This window comes from Bombina bombina, chromosome 2 (genome assembly GCF_027579735.1).
Source record: "Bombina bombina isolate aBomBom1 chromosome 2, aBomBom1.pri, whole genome shotgun sequence".
NCBI lineage: Eukaryota > Metazoa > Chordata > Amphibia > Anura > Bombinatoridae > Bombina > Bombina bombina.
The window spans coordinates 778,094,707-778,114,193 of NC_069500.1; the positions used below are offsets into that span (position 1 = coordinate 778,094,707).

The 19,487-nt window shown below is 38.8% G+C and overlaps 1 protein-coding gene across 1 annotated transcript in view; it reads left to right on the forward strand.

The window, feature by feature from the left end:
- Positions 1-19,487, forward strand: part of MAST3 (microtubule associated serine/threonine kinase 3) — a 308,309-nt gene that overhangs the window by 272,859 nt on the left and 15,963 nt on the right. Inside the window, exons 21-24 of the mRNA XM_053702937.1 lie at positions 3,185-3,385; positions 3,591-3,817; positions 3,902-4,024; positions 14,375-14,511. Coding sequence (XP_053558912.1) covers positions 3,185-3,385; positions 3,591-3,817; positions 3,902-4,024; positions 14,375-14,511 — 688 coding nt within the window. The remainder of the gene's footprint in view (positions 1-3,184; positions 3,386-3,590; positions 3,818-3,901; positions 4,025-14,374; positions 14,512-19,487) is intronic.

Consider the following 19,487-nt stretch of genomic DNA (forward strand, 5'->3'; position numbering starts at 1 on the left):
GTGTCATACAGCCTCAAGACTGAAAAGAGCAGTGTATGCAGCTGCACAGATGCTCAAATCCTCATGTGCCTGCCGCTCCAGCTTTCTGCTGCATGTGCCTACAGTCAGCCCTACCCAGAAACAATCCCCACCACCAGAGCAGTTACCTGGTAACAGTGGTAACCCCAGTAGGACCTTTTCTGATGCAGTGGGAATGGCTGGATGCCAAGTTAGGGCTTTGCATTCAGTGCTGCACAGTGCACATCTAAAACAGCATATGGCTATAGCTTGGCATGTCACATGACACTGGCACGGTCTGGCACAGTTTTTTTTTTTTTTAAATATATAAGCAGAGTACTTTTGACTGTGACAGTATTATGACTGAATGTGTGTGTTCCCCATGTCACATCAGCCGTCTGGTATAAACCATAAAAAAAAAAAAATTTTTTTTTTTTTTTAGGACTCTTGGGCCCCTCAACAGAGACTGGGCCCTGGGCAGCTGCCCCTTTTGCCCTGTGTTAAAGACGGTCCTGCCTCCCGATATTCATTCAGTGTCCTCTGGAGCTTGGGTATAGTTTTCCAAACAGTAAGGAATGAAGCCATGGACTCTTCCTATCTTAGGAAGGAAAACATAATTTATGCTTAACAGATAAATTCCTTTCCTTCCGGATAGGTAGAGTCCACAGCCCCCGTTTGTTTGTTTTTTCTTGTCTATGTGCGGTCCCCTATTATTTATTTTATTCTTCTGGCACCATTTATACCCTAATGTTTCTCTTACTTTTCCTTGTTCCCTCAGCAGAATGACTGGGGTAATGAGGAAGTGGGAGGGATATTTAAGCCTTTGGCTGGGGTGTCTCTGCCTCCTCCTTGTGGCCAGGTGTTGTATTTTCCAACAGTAAGGAATGAAGCCGTGGACTCCGGACAGAAAGGAATTTATCTGGTAAGCATAAATTATGTTTTTTTATGTATTTACTGTTAAAATTTTACATTCCAATGATCTGAACATAGCAGAATATGTTGTAAGTATTTTTAAATAGATATATATATATATATACATACACACACACCTATATATAATTTTATATATATTGTACCAACATACCATCAGATATATGTAGAAATATGTATTTATGAATAAATGGAACATATTCTGCTATGTGAAGAACATTGGAATGTGAAATATTCATAATTTCATGTTTGGATAGCACCCTTGAGAATATACGGGTTAGCTCGCGAGTGGGATGTTAGTTTTTTTCCCACTTTTTTTGCTCCATTGACTTTTATGGAGGGAATACGTTGAGGTGCATACATCATAGCGTGTGAGCGAAAAACTGTTTACTTTCAACTTGTCATATGAGCACAACCTGATGTGCTCAAAAAGCTTACTTCTAGCGCAGTTAGCAAGTTGGCAAAAGCACTTAATAGCGTTCCACTTGTAATCTAGCCCAAAACGTTTATACAAAATAAAATCATATTGCAATATAACTTATTTAATGTTTGTTTTTGTTGCAAAATAACTCTAAATATAATTTTAGTTGCACTTCCTCTAGAGTTCCTCTATCATACTTAAAGGTACAGTTTATCAAACAAATTCTCCCAGTGATCCATTTTACCTGCTGGAGTGTATTAAATTGTTTACAAGTATTTCCATTACCCTTATATTAGCATTTAAAATAGTTAATTTTAGCCTGTGGTATCCCCACCTATCCTAAAAGTTTTTGGCCTTAAGGTTGAGCTGTGTTAATAAATTACACTCCCAGTGGGTTATAGAGCCAGTAGATTAAATTAGTTAATTAGGGTATATAAGAGATAAGGTAATAAAATGTTAATTTTCCATTGTTCTCTCCATGTATTGGTGATTGGTTTACAGACAGATATAAGATAATCATGTATATGTACACTATGTGATAAAGTATCTGATTATATCTGATTATACCTACTAAAGTATCTGATGATATCTGATTATACCTACAAGCTCAACCCATGTTATTAAGTTGTGGCTTCAAAACCTAAAATCAGATAATTCATATACACAAACAAACCTTAAAAAGTAAATTCTCATACATTTTATACTCTGCAGGTGGTAAAAAAAAGTAATTGGAAACAAATTAAGGGAAAAACAATTTTATAGTATACTGTTCCTTTAAGTGTGGTAAAATGTACATGACCCGGCTTCATTTCTACACAGCGATTAGATAGATGACAGCACAAATGTACTTTTGTCCCTAATTTATTACAGAAAAGGAGACTAGGAATATGGATTCCTATAATGTGTATCCATGAACTTGCAAAAAACAAACAAAAATGTAATTGTGCCCATAAATTAGCAGTTACATTATTTTGGAACCTTTCTTGTGCAGTGCAATGCTTAATTGCAGTTATATGATCAGAGTTTAAGGCTTTAAAACCACATTGGTTTCCAAGGACAATATGTATTCTACTATCTTACTGTATTTGAATCAGGTTGTTTAAGCCACCCAACTGAACCTATTAGTATATCACTTTCTAAGGCAGGGGTTTATAATTATTAAGCATGTGCATTTGGATCATTTCTGATTATCCAAATGCGGTAGTAGGCAGCTGCTCGCAGCATTTGCCTCTTTTCGGAGCTGGATTCCTTCTTGTGAAAGTGCAAATCCAGATCTTAGTGTGTTGTACTTTTTCAAGAAGAAATCTGTCTCCGAAAAAAGCTGAATGCAGTGTGAAACCACCTTCTTCCGCTTTCGGATCATCACAAATTATCCAAAGTATTGAGAAGCCAGGAAACGTTTTTCTGTATGGTATATAAGGTACTAACTAGAATCTCAAATACCCAAAATACCCTTCCTGTTGTAAATTTGAGTGTAATGTTCATTTAACTAACTTAAACTGATACAAAACTAGTATTTTGTCTTTAATGATTCAGATAGAGCATGCAATTCTAAGCAACTTTCTAATTTACTCCTATTATCAATTTTTTCTTCGTTCTCTTGTTATCTTTATTTATAAAGCAGGAAAGTAAAGCTTAGAGCCGGCCCATTTTTGGTTCAGAACCTGGGTAGCGCTTGCTGATTGGGTTTATGAAACAATAAATTGGGTTTAGTATCCCTTAAAAAAACTGCTGTATTTGTTTTATTTATTTTTCTAATTTTTATGTTTTTGTAGTTTTATATTGTTTTAGACATATTGTGCCAGAATTAAATTCTTGATTCCACACTTCATGCAGCAGATATCGTCAGCTTAAGCCGGACTCGTCTGCGAAGCAACAGCACTGGAGCTAAGAACTCTTCACCACGCATGCTGGAGGCTGGACTCGGCCGAAGACTACGGCATCAAAGGGATACTCCTGATAGGCAGAGTTTATCACCAGGAAACAGAGTCCCCAAATCTGCTTCAGTCTCTGCTCTATCACTGATCATCACCTCTGGTGAGTATCTCTGCCATTATCCAATATTACGATTGTGCTGCAATTGCGCAAAGCATGTTACATCATAGTTCTTTATCTGCTGGTAGCCATTTCGTATTTTATTGATTTATGTTTGTTGCTCATAAGCAGACATCAGTGAAGATAGTTTTGTGAAAGTTTGATTTCTATTTAAAGGTGTCAACTTCAATGTTTTCCTCCCCCATAGATGATTTTGGCAGTGGATCTCTCATAAGCCCTATATCCCCGCGCTCTCTCTCTTCCAATCCTTCCTCACGAGATTCCTCCCCCAGCCGTGACACAACTATTGCAGTATCCAGCTTGCGCCCTCCTATCATTATTCATAGCTCTGGGAAGAAATATGGCTTCACTCTTCGTGCTATCCGTGTTTACATGGGAGAGAGTGATGTATATACTGTTCATCACATGGTCTGGGTAAGATGCTTTGTTACTAGATTGCCTTGTAAGGGGGACAGATTGCGCTTTATAAAAAAAATAACTATGGCTTCCTGATTTCAGAGTGTAGAGGATGGAAGTCCAGCCCATGAGGCTGGTTTAAGGGCTGGTGATCTGATTACACATGTGAATGGGGAGTCTGTCCTTGGGCTAGTACACATGGATGTGGTAGAACTCCTGTTGAAGGTATGTACATGTTCTGTATTACTTTAGCAATGTAACTACTAATATTACATTAATTTTAAATGACATGTATCTCTTAAACTCTACAGTTTAGGACAATTTGGTCTCCACTGTAAAATCTTATTTCCTTAAGAAATCTATGATCTATTATCATGTAACACGGGGGTTAGCAACCTTGGCCCCCAGATGTTTTGTAACTACATTTCCCATGATGCTGAGACACTCTTTAGGCTGTCTGAGCATCATGGGAAATGTAGTTCCAAAACATCTGGGGGCCTAAGGTTGCTGACCCCAGATGTACTATTACCCAAACCTTACCTTTTTTTTTGCCTTCCATACAAGTAAAAGGGCAATTATAAATTATGGATAATCTTACCTGTTTATAAAATCAACCTAAAACAACTAAAAATATTTAATAGGTTGTGTAATTATGTATAGTGTCCAGACACTTTATGTGAGAATAACTGATCTAAGCGCAAGGAGGAGGTTATTCTGTGGATCTAGTAGAGCACCTCTTAATCAATAAGATCGCTGCTACTGTTAAGATGTAAGAATTCTATTTTTAATATTTTTAAACAGTACTATTTTTTCTGTAGAGAAAAAAAATATTACTCCAAAAGTCCAGCTGACATAATTTTTTTATATAAGGTAGTGATAACAGACAGTGTATTTCTTTCATGTAATTAGCAAGAGTCCATGAGCTAGTGACGTATGGGATATACATTCCTACCAGGAGGGGCAAAGTTTCCCAAACCTCAAAATGCCTATAAATACACCCCTCACCACACCCACAAATCAGTTTTTACAAACTTTGCCTCCTATGGAGGTGGTGAAGTAAGTTTGTGCTAGATTCTACGTTGATATGCGCTCCGCAGCAGGTTGGAGGCCGGTTTTCCTCTCAGCGTGCAGTGAATGTCAGGGATGTGAGGAGAGTATTGCCTATTTGAATTCAATGATCTCCTTCTACGGGGTCTATTTCATAGGTTCTCTGTTATCGGTCGTAGAGATTCATCTCTTACCTCCCTTTTCAGATCGACGATATACTCTTATATATACCATTACCTCTACTGATTCTCGATTCAGTACTGGTTTGGCTTTCTACTACATGTAGATGAGTGTCCTGGGGTAAGTAAGTCTTATTTTCTGTGACACTCTAAGCTATGGTTGGGCACTTTTATATAAAGTTCTAAATATATGTATTCAAACATTTATTTGCCTTGACTCAGAATGTTCAACGTTCCTTATTTCAGACAGTCAGTTTCATATTTGGGATAATGCATATGAATAAATAATTTTTTTCTTACCTTAAAATTTGACTTTTTTCCTGTGGGCTGTTAGGCTCGCGGGGGCTGAAAATGCTTCATTTTATTGCGTCATTCTTGGCGCGGACTTTTTCGGCGCAAAAATGTTTTTTCTGTTTCCGGCGTCATACGTGTCACCGGAAGTTGCGTCATTTTTTGACGTTTTTTTGCGCCAAAAGTGTCGGCGTTCCGGATGTGGTGTCATTTTTTGCACCAAAAGCATTTAGGCGCCAAATAATGTGGGCGCCTTTTTTTGGCGCTAAAAAATATGGGCGTCACTATTGTCTCCACATTATTTAAGTCTCATTATTTATTGCTTCTGGTTGCTAGAAGCTTGTTCACTGGCATTTTTTCCCATTCCTGAAACTGTCATTTAAGGAATTTGATCAATTTTGCTTTATATGTTGTTTTTTCTATTACATATTGCAAGATGTCCCAGGTTGACACTGAGTCAGAAGATACTTCTGGAAAAACGCTACCTGGTGCTGGATCAACCAAAGTTAAGTGTATCTGCTGTAAACTTGTGGTATCTGTTCCTCCAGCTGTTGTTTGTAATGAATGTCATGACAAACTTGTTAATGCAGATAATATTTCCTTTAGTAATGTTACATTACCTGTTGCTGTTCCGTCAACATCTAATTCTCAGAGTGTTCCTGTTAACATAAGAGATTTTGTTTCTAAATCCATTAAGAAGGCCATGTCTGTTATTCCTCCTTCTAGTAAACGTAAAAGGTCTTTTAAAACTTCTCATTTTTCAGATGAATTTTTAAATGTACATCATCATTCTGATTTTGATAATGGTTCCTCTGGTTCAGAGGATTCTGTCTCAGAGGTTGATGCTGATAAATCTTCATATTTATTTAAAATGGAATTTATTCGTTCTTTACTTAAAGAAGTCTTAATTGCATTAGAAATAGAGGATTCTGGTCCTCTTGATACTAAATCCAAACGTTTAAATAAGGTTTTTAAATCTCCTGTAGTTATTCCAGAAGTTTTTCCTGTCCCTGATGCTATTTCTGAAGTAATCTCCAGGGAATGGAATAATATGGGTAATTCATTTACTCCTTCTAAACGTTTTAAGCAATTATATCCTGTGACAGCTGATTAGAGTTTGGGGACAAAATCCCTAAAGTTGATGGGGCTATCTCTACTCTTGCTAAACGTACTACTATTCCTACGGCAGATAGTACTTCCTTTAAGGATCCTTTAGATAGGAAGATTGAATCCTTTCTAAGAAAAGCTTACTTATGTTCAGGTAATCTTCTTAGACCAGCTATATCTTTAGCGGATGTTGCTGCAGCTTCAACTTTTTGGTTAGAAGCTTTAGCACAACAAGTAACAGATCATAATTCTCATAGCATTGTTAATCTTCTTCAACATGCTAATAACTTTATTTGTGATGCCATCTTTGATATCATTAGAGTCGATGTCAGGTATATGTCTCTAGCTATTTTAGCTAGAAGAGCTTTATGGCTTAAAACTTGGAATGCTGATATGTCTTCTAAGTCATAAGTAATAAATTATTTGGTTCTCAGTTGGATTCTATTATCTCAACTGTTACTGGAGGGAAAGGAACTTTTTTACCACAGGATAAAAAATCTAAAGGTAAATTTAGATCTAATAATCGTTTTCGTTCCTTTCGTCACAATAAGGAACAAAAGCCTGATCCTTCACCCACAGGAGCGGTATCAGTTTGGAAACCATCTCCAGTCTGGAATAAATCCAAGCCTTTTAGAAAACCAAAGCCAGCTCCCAAGTCCACATGAAGGTACAGCCCTCATTCCAGCCCAGCTGGTAGGGGGCAGATTACGTTTTTTCAAAGAAATTTGGCTCAATTCAATTCACAATCTTTGGATTCAGAACATTGTTTCAGAAGGGTACAGAATTGGCTTCAAGATAAGGCCTCCTGCAAAGAGATTTTTTCTTTCCCGTGTCCCAGTAAATCGAGCGAAAGCTCAAGCATTTCTGAAATGTGTTTCAGATCTAGAGTTGGCTGGAGTAATTATGCCAGTTCCAGTTCTGGAACAGGGGCTGGGGTTTTATTCAAATCTCTTCATTGTACCAAAGAAGGAGAATTCCTTCAGACCAGTTCTGGATCTAAAAATATTGAATCGTTATGTAAGGATACCAACATTCAAAATGGTAACTATAAGGACTATCCTGCCTTTTGTTCAGCAAGGGCATTATATGTCCACAATAGATTTACAGGATGCATATCTGCATATTCCGATTCATCCAGATCACTATCAATTTCTGAGATTCTTTTTCCTAGACAAGCATTACCAGTTTGTGGCTCTGCCATTTGGCCTAGCAACAGCTCCAAGAATTTTTATAAAGGTTCTCGGTGCCCTTCTGTCTGTAATCAGAGAACAGGGTATTGTGGTATTTCCTTATTTGGACGATATCTTGGTACTTGCTCAGTCTTCACATTTAGCAGAATCTCATACGAATCAACTTGTGTTGTTTCTTCAAGATCATGGTTGGAGGATCAATTTACCGAAAAGTTCATTGATTCCTCAGACAAGGGTAATCTTTTTAGGTTTCCAGATAGATTCAGTGTCCATGACTCTGTCTCTGACAGACAAGAGACGTCTAAAATTGATCTCAGCTTGTCAATCACAATCATTCCCTTCGGTAGCCTTATGCATGGAAATTCTAGGTCTTATGACTGCTGCATCGGACGCGATCCCCTTTGCTCGTTTTCACATGCGACTTCTTCAGCTCTGTATGCTGAACCAGTGGTGCAGGGATTACACAAAGATATCTCAATTAATATCTTTAAAACCGATTGTACGACACTCTCTGACGTGGTGGACAGATCACCATCGTTTAGTTCAGGGGGCTTCTTTTGTTCTTCCGACCTGGACTGTAATTTCAACAGATGCAAGTCTGACAGGTTGGGGAGCTGTTTGGGGGTCTCTGACAGCACAAGGGGTTTGGGAATCTCAGGAGGTGAGATTACCAATCAATATTTTGGAACTCCGTGCAATTTTCAGAGCTCTTCAGTCATGGCCTCTTCTAAAGAGAGAATCGTTCATTTGTTTTCAGACAGACAATATCACAACTGTGGCATACATCAATCATCAAGGAGGGACTCACAGTCCTCTGGCTATGAAAGAAGTATCTCGGATACTGGTATGGGCGGAATCCAGCTCCTGTCTAGTTTCTGCGGTTCATATCCCAGGTATAGACAATTGGGAAGCGGATTATCTCAGTCGCCAAACGTTACATCCGGGTGAATGGTCTCTTCACCCAGAGGTATTTCTTCAGATTGTTCAAATGTGGGGACTTCCAGAAATAGATCTGATGGCTTCTCATCTAAACAAGAAACTTCCCAGGTATCTGTCCAGATCCAGGGATCCTCAGGCGGAAGCAGTGGATGCATTGTCACTTCCTTGGAAGTATCATCCTGCCTATCTCTTTCCGCCTCTAGTTCTTCTTCCAAGAGTAATCTCCAAGATTCTGAAGGAATGCTCGTTTGTTCTGCTGGTGGCTCCAGCATGGCCTCACAGGTTTTGGAATGCGGATCTTGTCCGGATGGCCTCTTGCCAACCGTGGACTCTTCCGTTAAGTCCAGACCTTCTGTCGCAAGGTCCTTTTTTCCATCAGGATCTCAAATCCTTAAATTTAAAGATATGGAGATTGAACGCTTGATTATTAGTCAAAGAGGTTTCTCTGACTCTGTGATTAATACTATGTTACAGGCTCGTAAATCTGTATCTAGGAAGATATATTATAGAGTCTGGAAGACTTACATTTCTTGGTGTCTTTCTCATCATTTTTCCTGGCATTCTTTTAGAATTCCGAGAATTTTACAGTTTCTTCATGATGGTTTGGATAAAGGTTTGTCTGCAAGTTCCTTGAAAGGTCAAATCTCTGCTCTTTCTGTTCTTTTTCACAGAAAGATTGCTAATCTTCCTGATATTCATTGTTTTGTACAAGCTTTGGTTCGTATAAAACCTGTCATTAAGTCAATTTCTCCTCCTTGGAGTTTGAATTTGGTTCTGGGGGCTCTTCAAGCTCCTCCGTTTGAACCTATGCATTCATTGGACATTAAATTACTTTCTTGGAAAGTTTTGTTTCTTTTGGCCATCTCTTCTGCTAGAAGAGTTTCTGAGTTATCTGCTCTTTCTTGTGAGTCTCCTTTTCTGATTTTTCATCAGGATAAGGCGGTGTTGCGAACTTCTTTTAAATTTTTACCTAAGGTTGTGAATTCTAACAACATTAGTAGAGAAATTGTGGTTCCTTCATTATGTCCTAATCCTAAGAATTCTAAGGAGAAATCATTGCATTCTTTGGATGTAGTTAGAGCTTTGAAATATTATGTTGAAGCTACTAAGAATTTCCGAAAGACTTCTAGTCTATTTGTTATCTTCTCCGGTTCTAGGAAAGGTCAGAAGGCCTATGCCATTTCTTTGTCATCTTGGTTAAAATCTTTAATTCATCATGCCTATGTCGAGTCGGGTAAAACTCTGCCTCAAAGGATTACAGCTCATTCTACTAGGTCAGTTTCTACTTCCTGGGCGTTTAGGAATGAAGCTTCGGTTGATCAGATTTGCAAAGCAGCAACTTGGTCTTCTTTGCATACTTTTACTAAATTCTACCATTTTGATGTGTTTTGTTCTTCTGAAGCAGTTTTTGGTAGAAAAGTACTTCAGGCAGCTGTTTCAGTTTGAGTCTTCTGCTTATAATTTCAGTTTTTTTCATTATAAAATTTAAACTTTATTTTGGGTGTGGATTATTTTCAGCGGAATTGGCTGTCTTTATTTTATCCCTCCCTCTCTAGTGACTCTTGCGTGGAAGATCCACATCTTGGGTAGTCATTATCCCATACGTCACTAGCTCATGGACTCTTGCTAATTACATGAAAGAAAACATAATTTATGTAAGAACTTACCTGATAAATTAATTTCTTTCATATTAGCAAGAGTCCATGAGGCCCACCCTTTTTGTGGTGGTTATGATTTTTTTGTATAAAGCACAATTATTCCAATTCCTTATTTTTTTATGCTTTCGCACTTTTTTCTTATCACCCCACTTCTTGGCTATTCGTTAAACTGATTTGTGGGTGTGGTGAGGGGTGTATTTATAGGCATTTTGAGGTTTGGGAAACTTTGCCCCTCCTGGTAGGAATGTATATCCCATACGTCACTAGCTCATGGACTCTTGCTAATATGAAAGAAATGAATTTATCAGGTAAGTTCTTACATAAATTATGTTTTTTTGTCCTGTTCATCCTTTTGTAGCGTTGCATCTGGGCAATACACAATATCTCTCATGTTTATTATGACTGCACACAAAGAATGACATGAATCAATACAACTGTGTCACCAGAAAGGAACACTCAAATGTGCTTGAGTGGATTTTGAATGGAAGCATTTTTGCAATAAACTTGTATTAGCAAAAAACGTATCAAGTAAAAGCTAACAATTTTTTAAAGGTATGCACACACACATACTGTGTGTTCCCCATGTTCCATGTGCATGGAAATACCACACCTTTTCAGAAATCCAGTGGTGGCTTGTGCGATACAAACACTGACACAGTACACACTACTGCAGGTCCTCAGATAATGAGGGTGCATTGAGTTTATGTCCGTATTACACTGAAACAGCAAACAGTTTGTGACATTTCCCTCTGGCCAAAGCCTAAATGGTAAAATTCCTCACCACCATTTTCTTTACATTGCTGCTACAAGATCTCATCTGTGTCAACATCTGGACATTATCATTGTAATGACTTTATCTTGCACTTTGAGGTTGGCTTCAAAACCATGGTTTTGCAGTGCCTCAAGTGTCATGAGCAGATGATCAACCGCCAAAATTGTCTTCCGGTCCCCTACTTCAGGATCAGCTTCTTGGGAGGCATTTTGGACTTATCTCTAATGAATCTCAGGTACCATTCTGTTTTTACCTACATAACCTCCATCTACATGATGGGTCTTCAGGGTGATTTTTCCCAAAAATGTTTTGGAACCTCAAGATGATCAATCATGGCTTACTTCTTTGTCAAGTGTCTCCCTTAAGCCTTCCTGCATATAAAATGTCTTGGCAGTAGCTTATTGTGAGGGGCACATACACTCAAGCCCCTAAGCTATAAGTCAGCATGTCCGTGCGGTGACGTCAGAGGCTGGTGAGGCAGTGGCTAGGATACGCCTTCATTCTTTAGATATCCTTTGTTGAAGAAATGGCAACGCCCATGGGTGAGCCAATCACATGAGATATCTACGTTCAGCCACCAATCAGCAGCTACTGAGCATATTTAGATATGATTTTCAACAAAGGATATCAAAAGAATGAAGAAATTTAGATATTAGATGTAAATTGGAAAGTTATTTTAAAATTGCATGCTCTTTCTAAATCATGAAAGAAAACATATGGGTTTTGTGTCCCTTTAAATGGTGTCTTGGAAAACTGGTCAACTTAGTAAACATCTGATTTTAGTCTAAAGGATTGTAAACAGAAACTCTTGCCAGATAACAAAATGCTTGCTCTGATTAGGAGATCTAGAAATCCAGGCCCATTAAAATATGTTTAAAAACATACTTTTTACTTTAGTGCTGCAAATTATGCTTATAGATTCCTTCATTATTCAGTAAATATAAAAATGTAAAAAAAAAACTCCCAGTTGAAGTCATGAACTGTCAAGGTTGATTAGAAAGGTACACTATACTGCAGTCATTATTAACACATTCTGAGCTTGGTTTATTGAATAAACCAAGCTCAGAATGTGTTAATAATGACTGTAGTACTGTATACCTTTCTAATATCATTTTGAATATGCTTTTGTCAACAAAATACATTCATATTGCGCAATGGAAGGGTAGCTGGCTGGCCTCTTCTTGTGCAATATGAATGTAATTACTTATTACGTTTTTTTTTTTAGCAAGTAAATACACTGACTACTGAATTTGTTGGAGGGGGTGGGGTGTAGGGGGGTCACCTTTTTTATTAAAAAAAAATAATAATAAAATTGGGGGGGGGGGAATATTTATTTATTTTTATTATTAAAAAGGCTGTAATACACCACTTGGCCAGGGGAGGCGCTGCCTCACCTGCCTCCTATGAGTGCACGTCAATTTGTTCTACTCATATTCCAGGTATGAGCAGTTAAGAAGGGGATCACTTCCAATCCATGTAGTGTTCCTTTCCTATGAATGGTCTCTTCATCCCTTCTGTATTTTCCTAACTCAAATGCTAGGATACTTATTAAGAACCAAGGATACTGAATGTCTATGTACTTTTGCCTAGGCTTTATTAATCCACCCATTATCATGCTACCCATAGTCTTACTCAATGTGAACAAGATTATACATTTTCTGTTATTTTGTCCTTTAAAAGATTGTCCCATAGATTTGATAAGGTTTACTCAGGGCTCCTTCATCTGCCTTCCTTTCGTCATACTACATACTACAACATACTTTGCTCTTGGACATCCACCGAAGATCTATTATTGTTCCCTGTAGGAAACATCTGATCATAACAGACATTCCTTTAAGAAACCTGAAATCTCTCAAACCATCGTTATGTAGTAGAAATTACAGGAGTTGGGTGTAATTTTGTCTTTAACAAAGCCTGGATGTTCTTCAGGCAGGTTATGACAATGGCCTTTTCGTAAGCTATATGAAGGCCCACATTTCTTCTTTATCTTTGCTCTTTAAGACCTTTCTGAGAGCCTATGCATCACACCTTGGTGAACCCTTAAATACTACTTAAAAGCTACTACACCTTTCCACAGGGCATACACTAAGAAGATTTTCTGGGTGCTTAAGAATTCACTTTCATTGGGACTTTGATCAGCCATTGCTCAGGCAGCAGAGAATGATCCACCTTTTCCTATATTGATCATTTTACTCTAATAGTTATCCCGATAAAGGGACATTAAACTATTGGGCACAAGTAGGAGGATACACAATAGCATGATGAGTAGTAACCATTCTATAGTTTATTCTCCTGTTTGTGCTTTTCTTTTATGCTAATCCCTTAGATGTGCCAGTTAGTGAAGCTCGACATCTTTACACTGGGTACCACCATGCTGGAGCTAAGTATTCTCACACAATGTGCCAAAAGCAGTGTGCATTCCCAGATCAGGGACATTTTTTTTATATTTCTCATGTAACTTTTAAACTGTATTAAAGAAAGAAAAAAAAAAAAGGAAGCTTCCACTTTCTCATGCCAACTAAGCCGAAGTGCAAGGTGGTGCTGTCAAAAAGCTATATCACTATTGTTCTGAGAATGCACACCGCTTCTTTCACATGGTGCAAGAAAATATTGGTGGTGCCTAGCGTCAACATGCAGAGTTTCACCAACTGGCGCCTGTTGTGGGTTAAAATAAGAGAGACCGTTTTAAAATATGCTGCTCAAATGGAAAATCTGTAGCATGGTGAGTAGAAACACTGTTGTACCTTGCGGTTTAATGTCCTTTTTAAATAGTTTTTCCTCTCATTCTTAATGACAGCAGATGAAGACTTGTGCTATTTACTTGGCTGAATAGTAAAACTAAATGGAAGGGGCTTGAGGAGTACAGTAGGGGTTTCTAAGTGAATAGTCTCTGAATGCTTTGAGGGCTTACCCACTTGTCTAGAATCATCTGGAAGAAAGGGATTTAATGTAAAGTGCAAAAATAATTTAGAATCCAAAATTTAAAGGGAAAGCCTACAGTTTTGAAAATCTTCCCAATTTACTTTTTCAATCAAACATACTTCTTTCTTATGTTGTTCTTTGTTGAAATTCAGCTACTTCCCATTAGAGCATACTTCGGTAGGCTCAGGGGTGTGCATCTTGAGCATAAGGCAGCTGTGTTTTAGAACAATGCACACTATTAAACCAACCTTAATATGCTCTCAAAGAAAAGTGCAACGTCTCATCAAACAATATCAAGAGAGAGGTAAATGTGATATATCAAATGGGTAAACATTTTTTACACTTTATCTGAATCATGAAAGTTTGTTTGACCTCCACGTTTATTTTAACACATTCTACACGATTTCTGGCATGTTCTGAGAAATATACATTCTCTTCTTCACTCCTACTTCATTTTCTGTCCTTGGCAGAGTGGCAACAAAGTCTCACTAAGAACCACCCCACTGGAAAACACATCTATCAAAATTGGTCCTGCAAGGAAAAATAGCTGCAAGGGCCGAATGGCAAGAAGAACAAAGAAGAGCAGAAAGAAGGAGAGTCAGGACAGGTGAGATTAGACAAATTTACTACTTAATGTTAAGAGAATTCATAATGATTTTAGTGCCAGAGGTTTATATGCCACTGTACCACAAAATACTATACACAGATTAGCAAGAAGCAACATCCTCCACCAAAAAAATAAAAATATATCATCTACCAAAAACCTCCCCATAAACAATTAAAGTGTCTGCTTATTTGCTTAGCTATTCCAAAGGCAGAGCATAACACGTTCCTGCAGATTGTCTCCAAGTCCCACACTTTTATAGATAAGAACATTCTGTTTATTCTAGGATTCAAACTGTAACTATTTAACGATTGTCTAAGGGGTTGTGTTATGTGAAGTAACTGCCTGCATCTGCTGCTTGTAATTGTACATATGTATGAGCTGATATGTATATATTAAATAATTAGTATCATTATTTAAAACTGTTTACCTATTGTTTCAAATTCAATACACAAGATGTCATTACCAATTACTTTGACATAACTCTGAAAAAATACTGTGCAGTCAATAAAGATGCTTTGAATGATGGAAACCATTATGCTTCCATTAAAATAATGCTTGAAGGAATGGATATAAAGGTTAAAAAAACATATGTTTCTTTCTAATGACACGGTGAGTCAACGGATTATCATAATTACTATTGGGAATATCACTCCTGGCCTGCAGGAGGAGGCAAAGTGCACCACAGCAAAGCTGTTAAATACCACTCCCCTTACCCACAACCCCCAGTCATTCTCTTTGCTTGTAGTTGCAAGGAGGTGGTAAAGTTTGGTGTCTGTTTCTTCAATAAAGAGTTAGTTATTTTTTTCAGCAAAGCAGGTTTGCTTTGGTGTTTTGGGGTGTAGCTGTAGTCCATGTCAGTCTCTTCAGTAGAGCAATTGTGGCTATTAAGCTTTTGGGAACTTGGGGGGTATAATCCCCTCTGTGCCTCCCAGTTTGTGATGCTGTCCTTGAAGTAAAAGACTATGTAGGTTTACTTAGTCTTTTTTCTGTTTCCACAGGTCCATGTTCAAACCTAGTGAGCTGCCTTTGCTGCCGGGCAGATTGTGATGGAGGTAAGTGCTGTTTTTATTTTTCTGAAAGGTTCAGAAGCGTTGGCACTTACATATATTCATTTGGGATTATATCCTGCTTATGTGTGGGTTTATTTGGCAGTAATTGTTTTATGTGGGGCACTGTGTGAGGATGGTTTTGTCAGGAGTGCTGTTTAGCTCTCTTTATTTTGTCTTTGTTTTATTTAAAGGGATTGTTAAGGCTCTTTATTCAATTTCATTATGGCTTTGTAGCGTTTATTTTCCTCCTGGTGACTGTTTAAGTTTAATGTCGGCCAGGAGGTGTTCGTATACGCCCACAATGGGTGGGGCTTCTACTGAGCGAATTTTGCGCGCGGTTTGAGTAGGAAGTGTTTGTTTAGGCTTCCTGTCGGCTCTGGTGTAGTTTTCTGGTGCTGTCAGAGCGGGTGGTTTCAGTAAGAGAGTCTGGGTCTTCTCTGCAACACTATCCTTTCATTCGGTCCGTGGGTGGTCAGATAAGCGCCTCAGCAAGGCTTGTTGAGGTGCATAGGTGCTGCAGGATTTTTGTAAAGTATTTTTTTCTGGGTATTTTTTAACGCTCGTCTCTTAAAGGGACAGTAACGTTTAAAAATAAAAATTTTTTGTCTTTTTGAATTTGCCTTGTTGTGTTAGGATGGATCAGGTGGACTTGCAATATGTCACTTGCTCTTTATGCCTGGATGCTAATGTGGAGCCACCTATCCCTTTCTGTTCTTTGTGTATAAAGAGAACAGTTCAGTATAGGGATAGACGTTTTGATACAGAGCCTTCATTTTCTAAGGAGACTGTTGTTCAGGAGTCTCCTGTTCAAGCTGAAGAGTAGTTTTCTCCTCATACATCCCAATCTCAATCCTCTTCACATACAGTTCCCTGCGTTTCATCTCAGGTTGTTTTTTCTTTGCAGGATATGGCTACTCACATATCCTCTGCTGTATCTGAGGCTTTGTCTGCTCTTCCTGTGTTGCAGGGTAAGCACAAAATGACTTCTGATTCTGTTATGTCTAATGTTTCTTCCCATAGGACTGATGAAGAAGATACTTCAGTAGCGTCTGAATGTGAAATTTCAGACTCTGATAGTGTGACTCTTTTGGCTGATTCTGAGGTAGTTTCTTTCAGATTTAAGCTGGAGCACCTCTGTTTGTTACTCAGGGAGGTTTTGGCTACTTTAGATGACTCTGATTCGATGGTCATAGTTACTACCAAGAAGGCTAGTAAGCTTAACAAGTTTTTTGAAGTTCCTTCTGTGGCGGAAGTTTTTCCTGTTCCAGATCGTGTTTCAGAAATTATTTCACGGGAGTGGGAGAAGCCTGTTATTCCTTTTTCCCCCTCTCCAATTTTTAGGAAGATGTTTCCTATTGCGGACTCTATTAAGGAATCTTGGCATAGAGGAAGCTATTTCCACTTTAGCTAAGAGGACCACTATTCCTATTGAGGATAGTTGTTCTTTTAAGGATCCCATGGATAAGAAGTTAGAAGCTTTACTTAAAAGGATGTATGTTCACCAGGGGTTCCAGTGGCAACCTGCTGCATGTATTGTGCGACTGCATATTGGTTTGATGGTCTGATTCTATTCAACAGGAATCTCCTCTGGAGAAAATTCAGGATAGAATTAAGGCTTTAAAATTGGTTATTTTTTTTATTGCGGACGCTTCTTTACAGGTCATCAAGTTGGGAGCCAAAATTTCCGGCTTTGATGTTTTGGTGCGCAGGGCTTTATGGTTTGAAGTCTTGGTCTGCGGATGTATCATCTAAATCTAAGCTTTTATCCATTCCTTACAAGGGGAAGACCTTGTTTGGGCCTGGTTTGGCTGAGATTATTTCTGATATCACTGGAAGGAAGGGTCATTCTCTTCCTCAGGATAGGAGAAATAAACAGAAGCGTCGTCAGAGTAATTTTTGTTCCTTTCGTAACTAAGTCTTCCTCCTCCTCCAAGCAGGATCAGTCCAAGCCCTCTTGGAAGTTCAATCAGTCCTGGAGCAAGGGGAAGCAATCTAAGAAGCCTGCTGCTGGCTCGAAGTCAGCATGAAGGGTCTGCCCCTGATCCGGGAATAGATCGTGCGGGGGGTAGGCTATCTTTGTTCGCTCAAACCTGGGTAAGGGATGTTCCAGATCCCTGGGTGGTAGATATTGTGTCCCAGGGATACAAGCTGGAGTTCAAAACTTTTCCTCCCAGGGGCAGGCTTCATCTGTCAAGGTTATCTGTAGATCAAATAAAAAAGAGGCATTCATACGTTGTGTTCATGATCTTTACGACATGGGAGTGATCGTTCCTGTTCCAGTTTAAGAGCAGGGACTAGGGTTTTATTCCAATCAGTTTATCGTTCCCAAAAAGGAGCGAACTTTCAGACCCATCCTGGATCTCAAGTGTGTAAACAAGTTTCTCAGAGTTCCGTCCTTCAAGATGGAAACTATTCTGTCTATTCTTCCTCTGGTTCAAGAGGGTCAGTTCATGACTACAGTAGATCTGAAGGATGCGTATCTGCATATTCCCATCCACAAGGATCATCACAAGTTTCTGAGATTTGCTTTCCTAGACAAGCATTTTCAGTTTGTGGCTCTTTTTTTTTTGGTATTGCAACAGCTCCCAGGGGGTTTTCAAAGGTCCTGGGTGCGTTATTAGCATATCTCAGACTGCAGGGGGTTGCAGTAGCTCCTTACCTGTAAGACATTCTTGTTCAGGCGCCATCTTTTCAACTAGCAAACTCCCACACAGAGTAGTTGTTGTCTTTTCTGCGCTCCCACGGTTGGAAGGTAAATTTAGGGAAAAGTTCATTAAAGGGACACTGAACCCAAATTTTTTCTTTCGTGATTCAGATAGAGCATGCAATTTTAAGGAACTTTCTAATGTACTCCTATTATCAATTTTTCTTCATTCTCTTGCTATCTTTATTTAAAAAAAGAAGGCATCTAAGCTTTTTTTTCTTGGTTCAGGACTCTGGACAGCACTTTTTTATTGGTGGATAAATGTATCCACCAATCAGCAAGGACAACCCAGGTTGTTCACCAAAAATGGGCCGGCATCTAAACTTACATTCTTGCATTTAAAATAAAGATACCAAGAGAATAAAGAAAATTTGATAATAGGAGTAAATTAGAAAGTTGCTTAAAATTTCATGCTCTATCTGAATCGCGAAAGAAAAAAATTGGATTCAGTGTCCCTTTAATTCCGGCTACAAGAGTAGTATTCTTGGGAACCATTATAGATTCTCTGGAAGTGAAGATTTTTTTGACAGAAGAAAGGAAGTCAAAAATGTTCAATTCCTGTCTGGCCTTTCAGTCATCTCCTCGTCCGTCTGTGGGCCAGTGCATGGAGTTCATTGGTCTGATAGTTTCGGTCATGCACATCATTCCGTTTGCTCGGTTTCATCTCAGACCTCTGCAGTTATGCACGCTGAGATAGTAGAACAGGGATTATACAGATCTGTCTCCGAAGATTGTTCTAGATCAGGCTGCAAGAGATTCTCTTCTGTGGTGGTTGTCTCAGGATCGTCTCCCCCAGGGTACCTGTTTTCACAGGCCTACCTGGGTGATTGTGACCACGGATGCCAGTCTGCTGGGTTGGGGAGCTGTCTGGGGTTCTCTGTAGGCTCAGGGTCTGTGGACCCGGGAGGAATCGGTTCTTCCTATAAATGTCTTAGGGTTGAGGGCAATCTTCAATGCTCTCATAGCCTGGCCTCAATTGGCTTCAACCCAGTTTATCAGATTTCAGTCAGACAATATAACGTCCGTGGCTTACATCAATCATCAAAGGGGAACTCAGAGTTCTTTGGCGATAAAGGAGGTAGCCAGGATTTTTCAGTGGGCAGAGTTTCACAATTGCTGTCAGTTCTGCGATTCACATTCCAGGGGTGGAAAATTGGGAAGCGGATTTTCTGAGCAGACAGTCTTTTCATCCGAGGGAGTGGGAACTTTATCCGGAGGTGTTT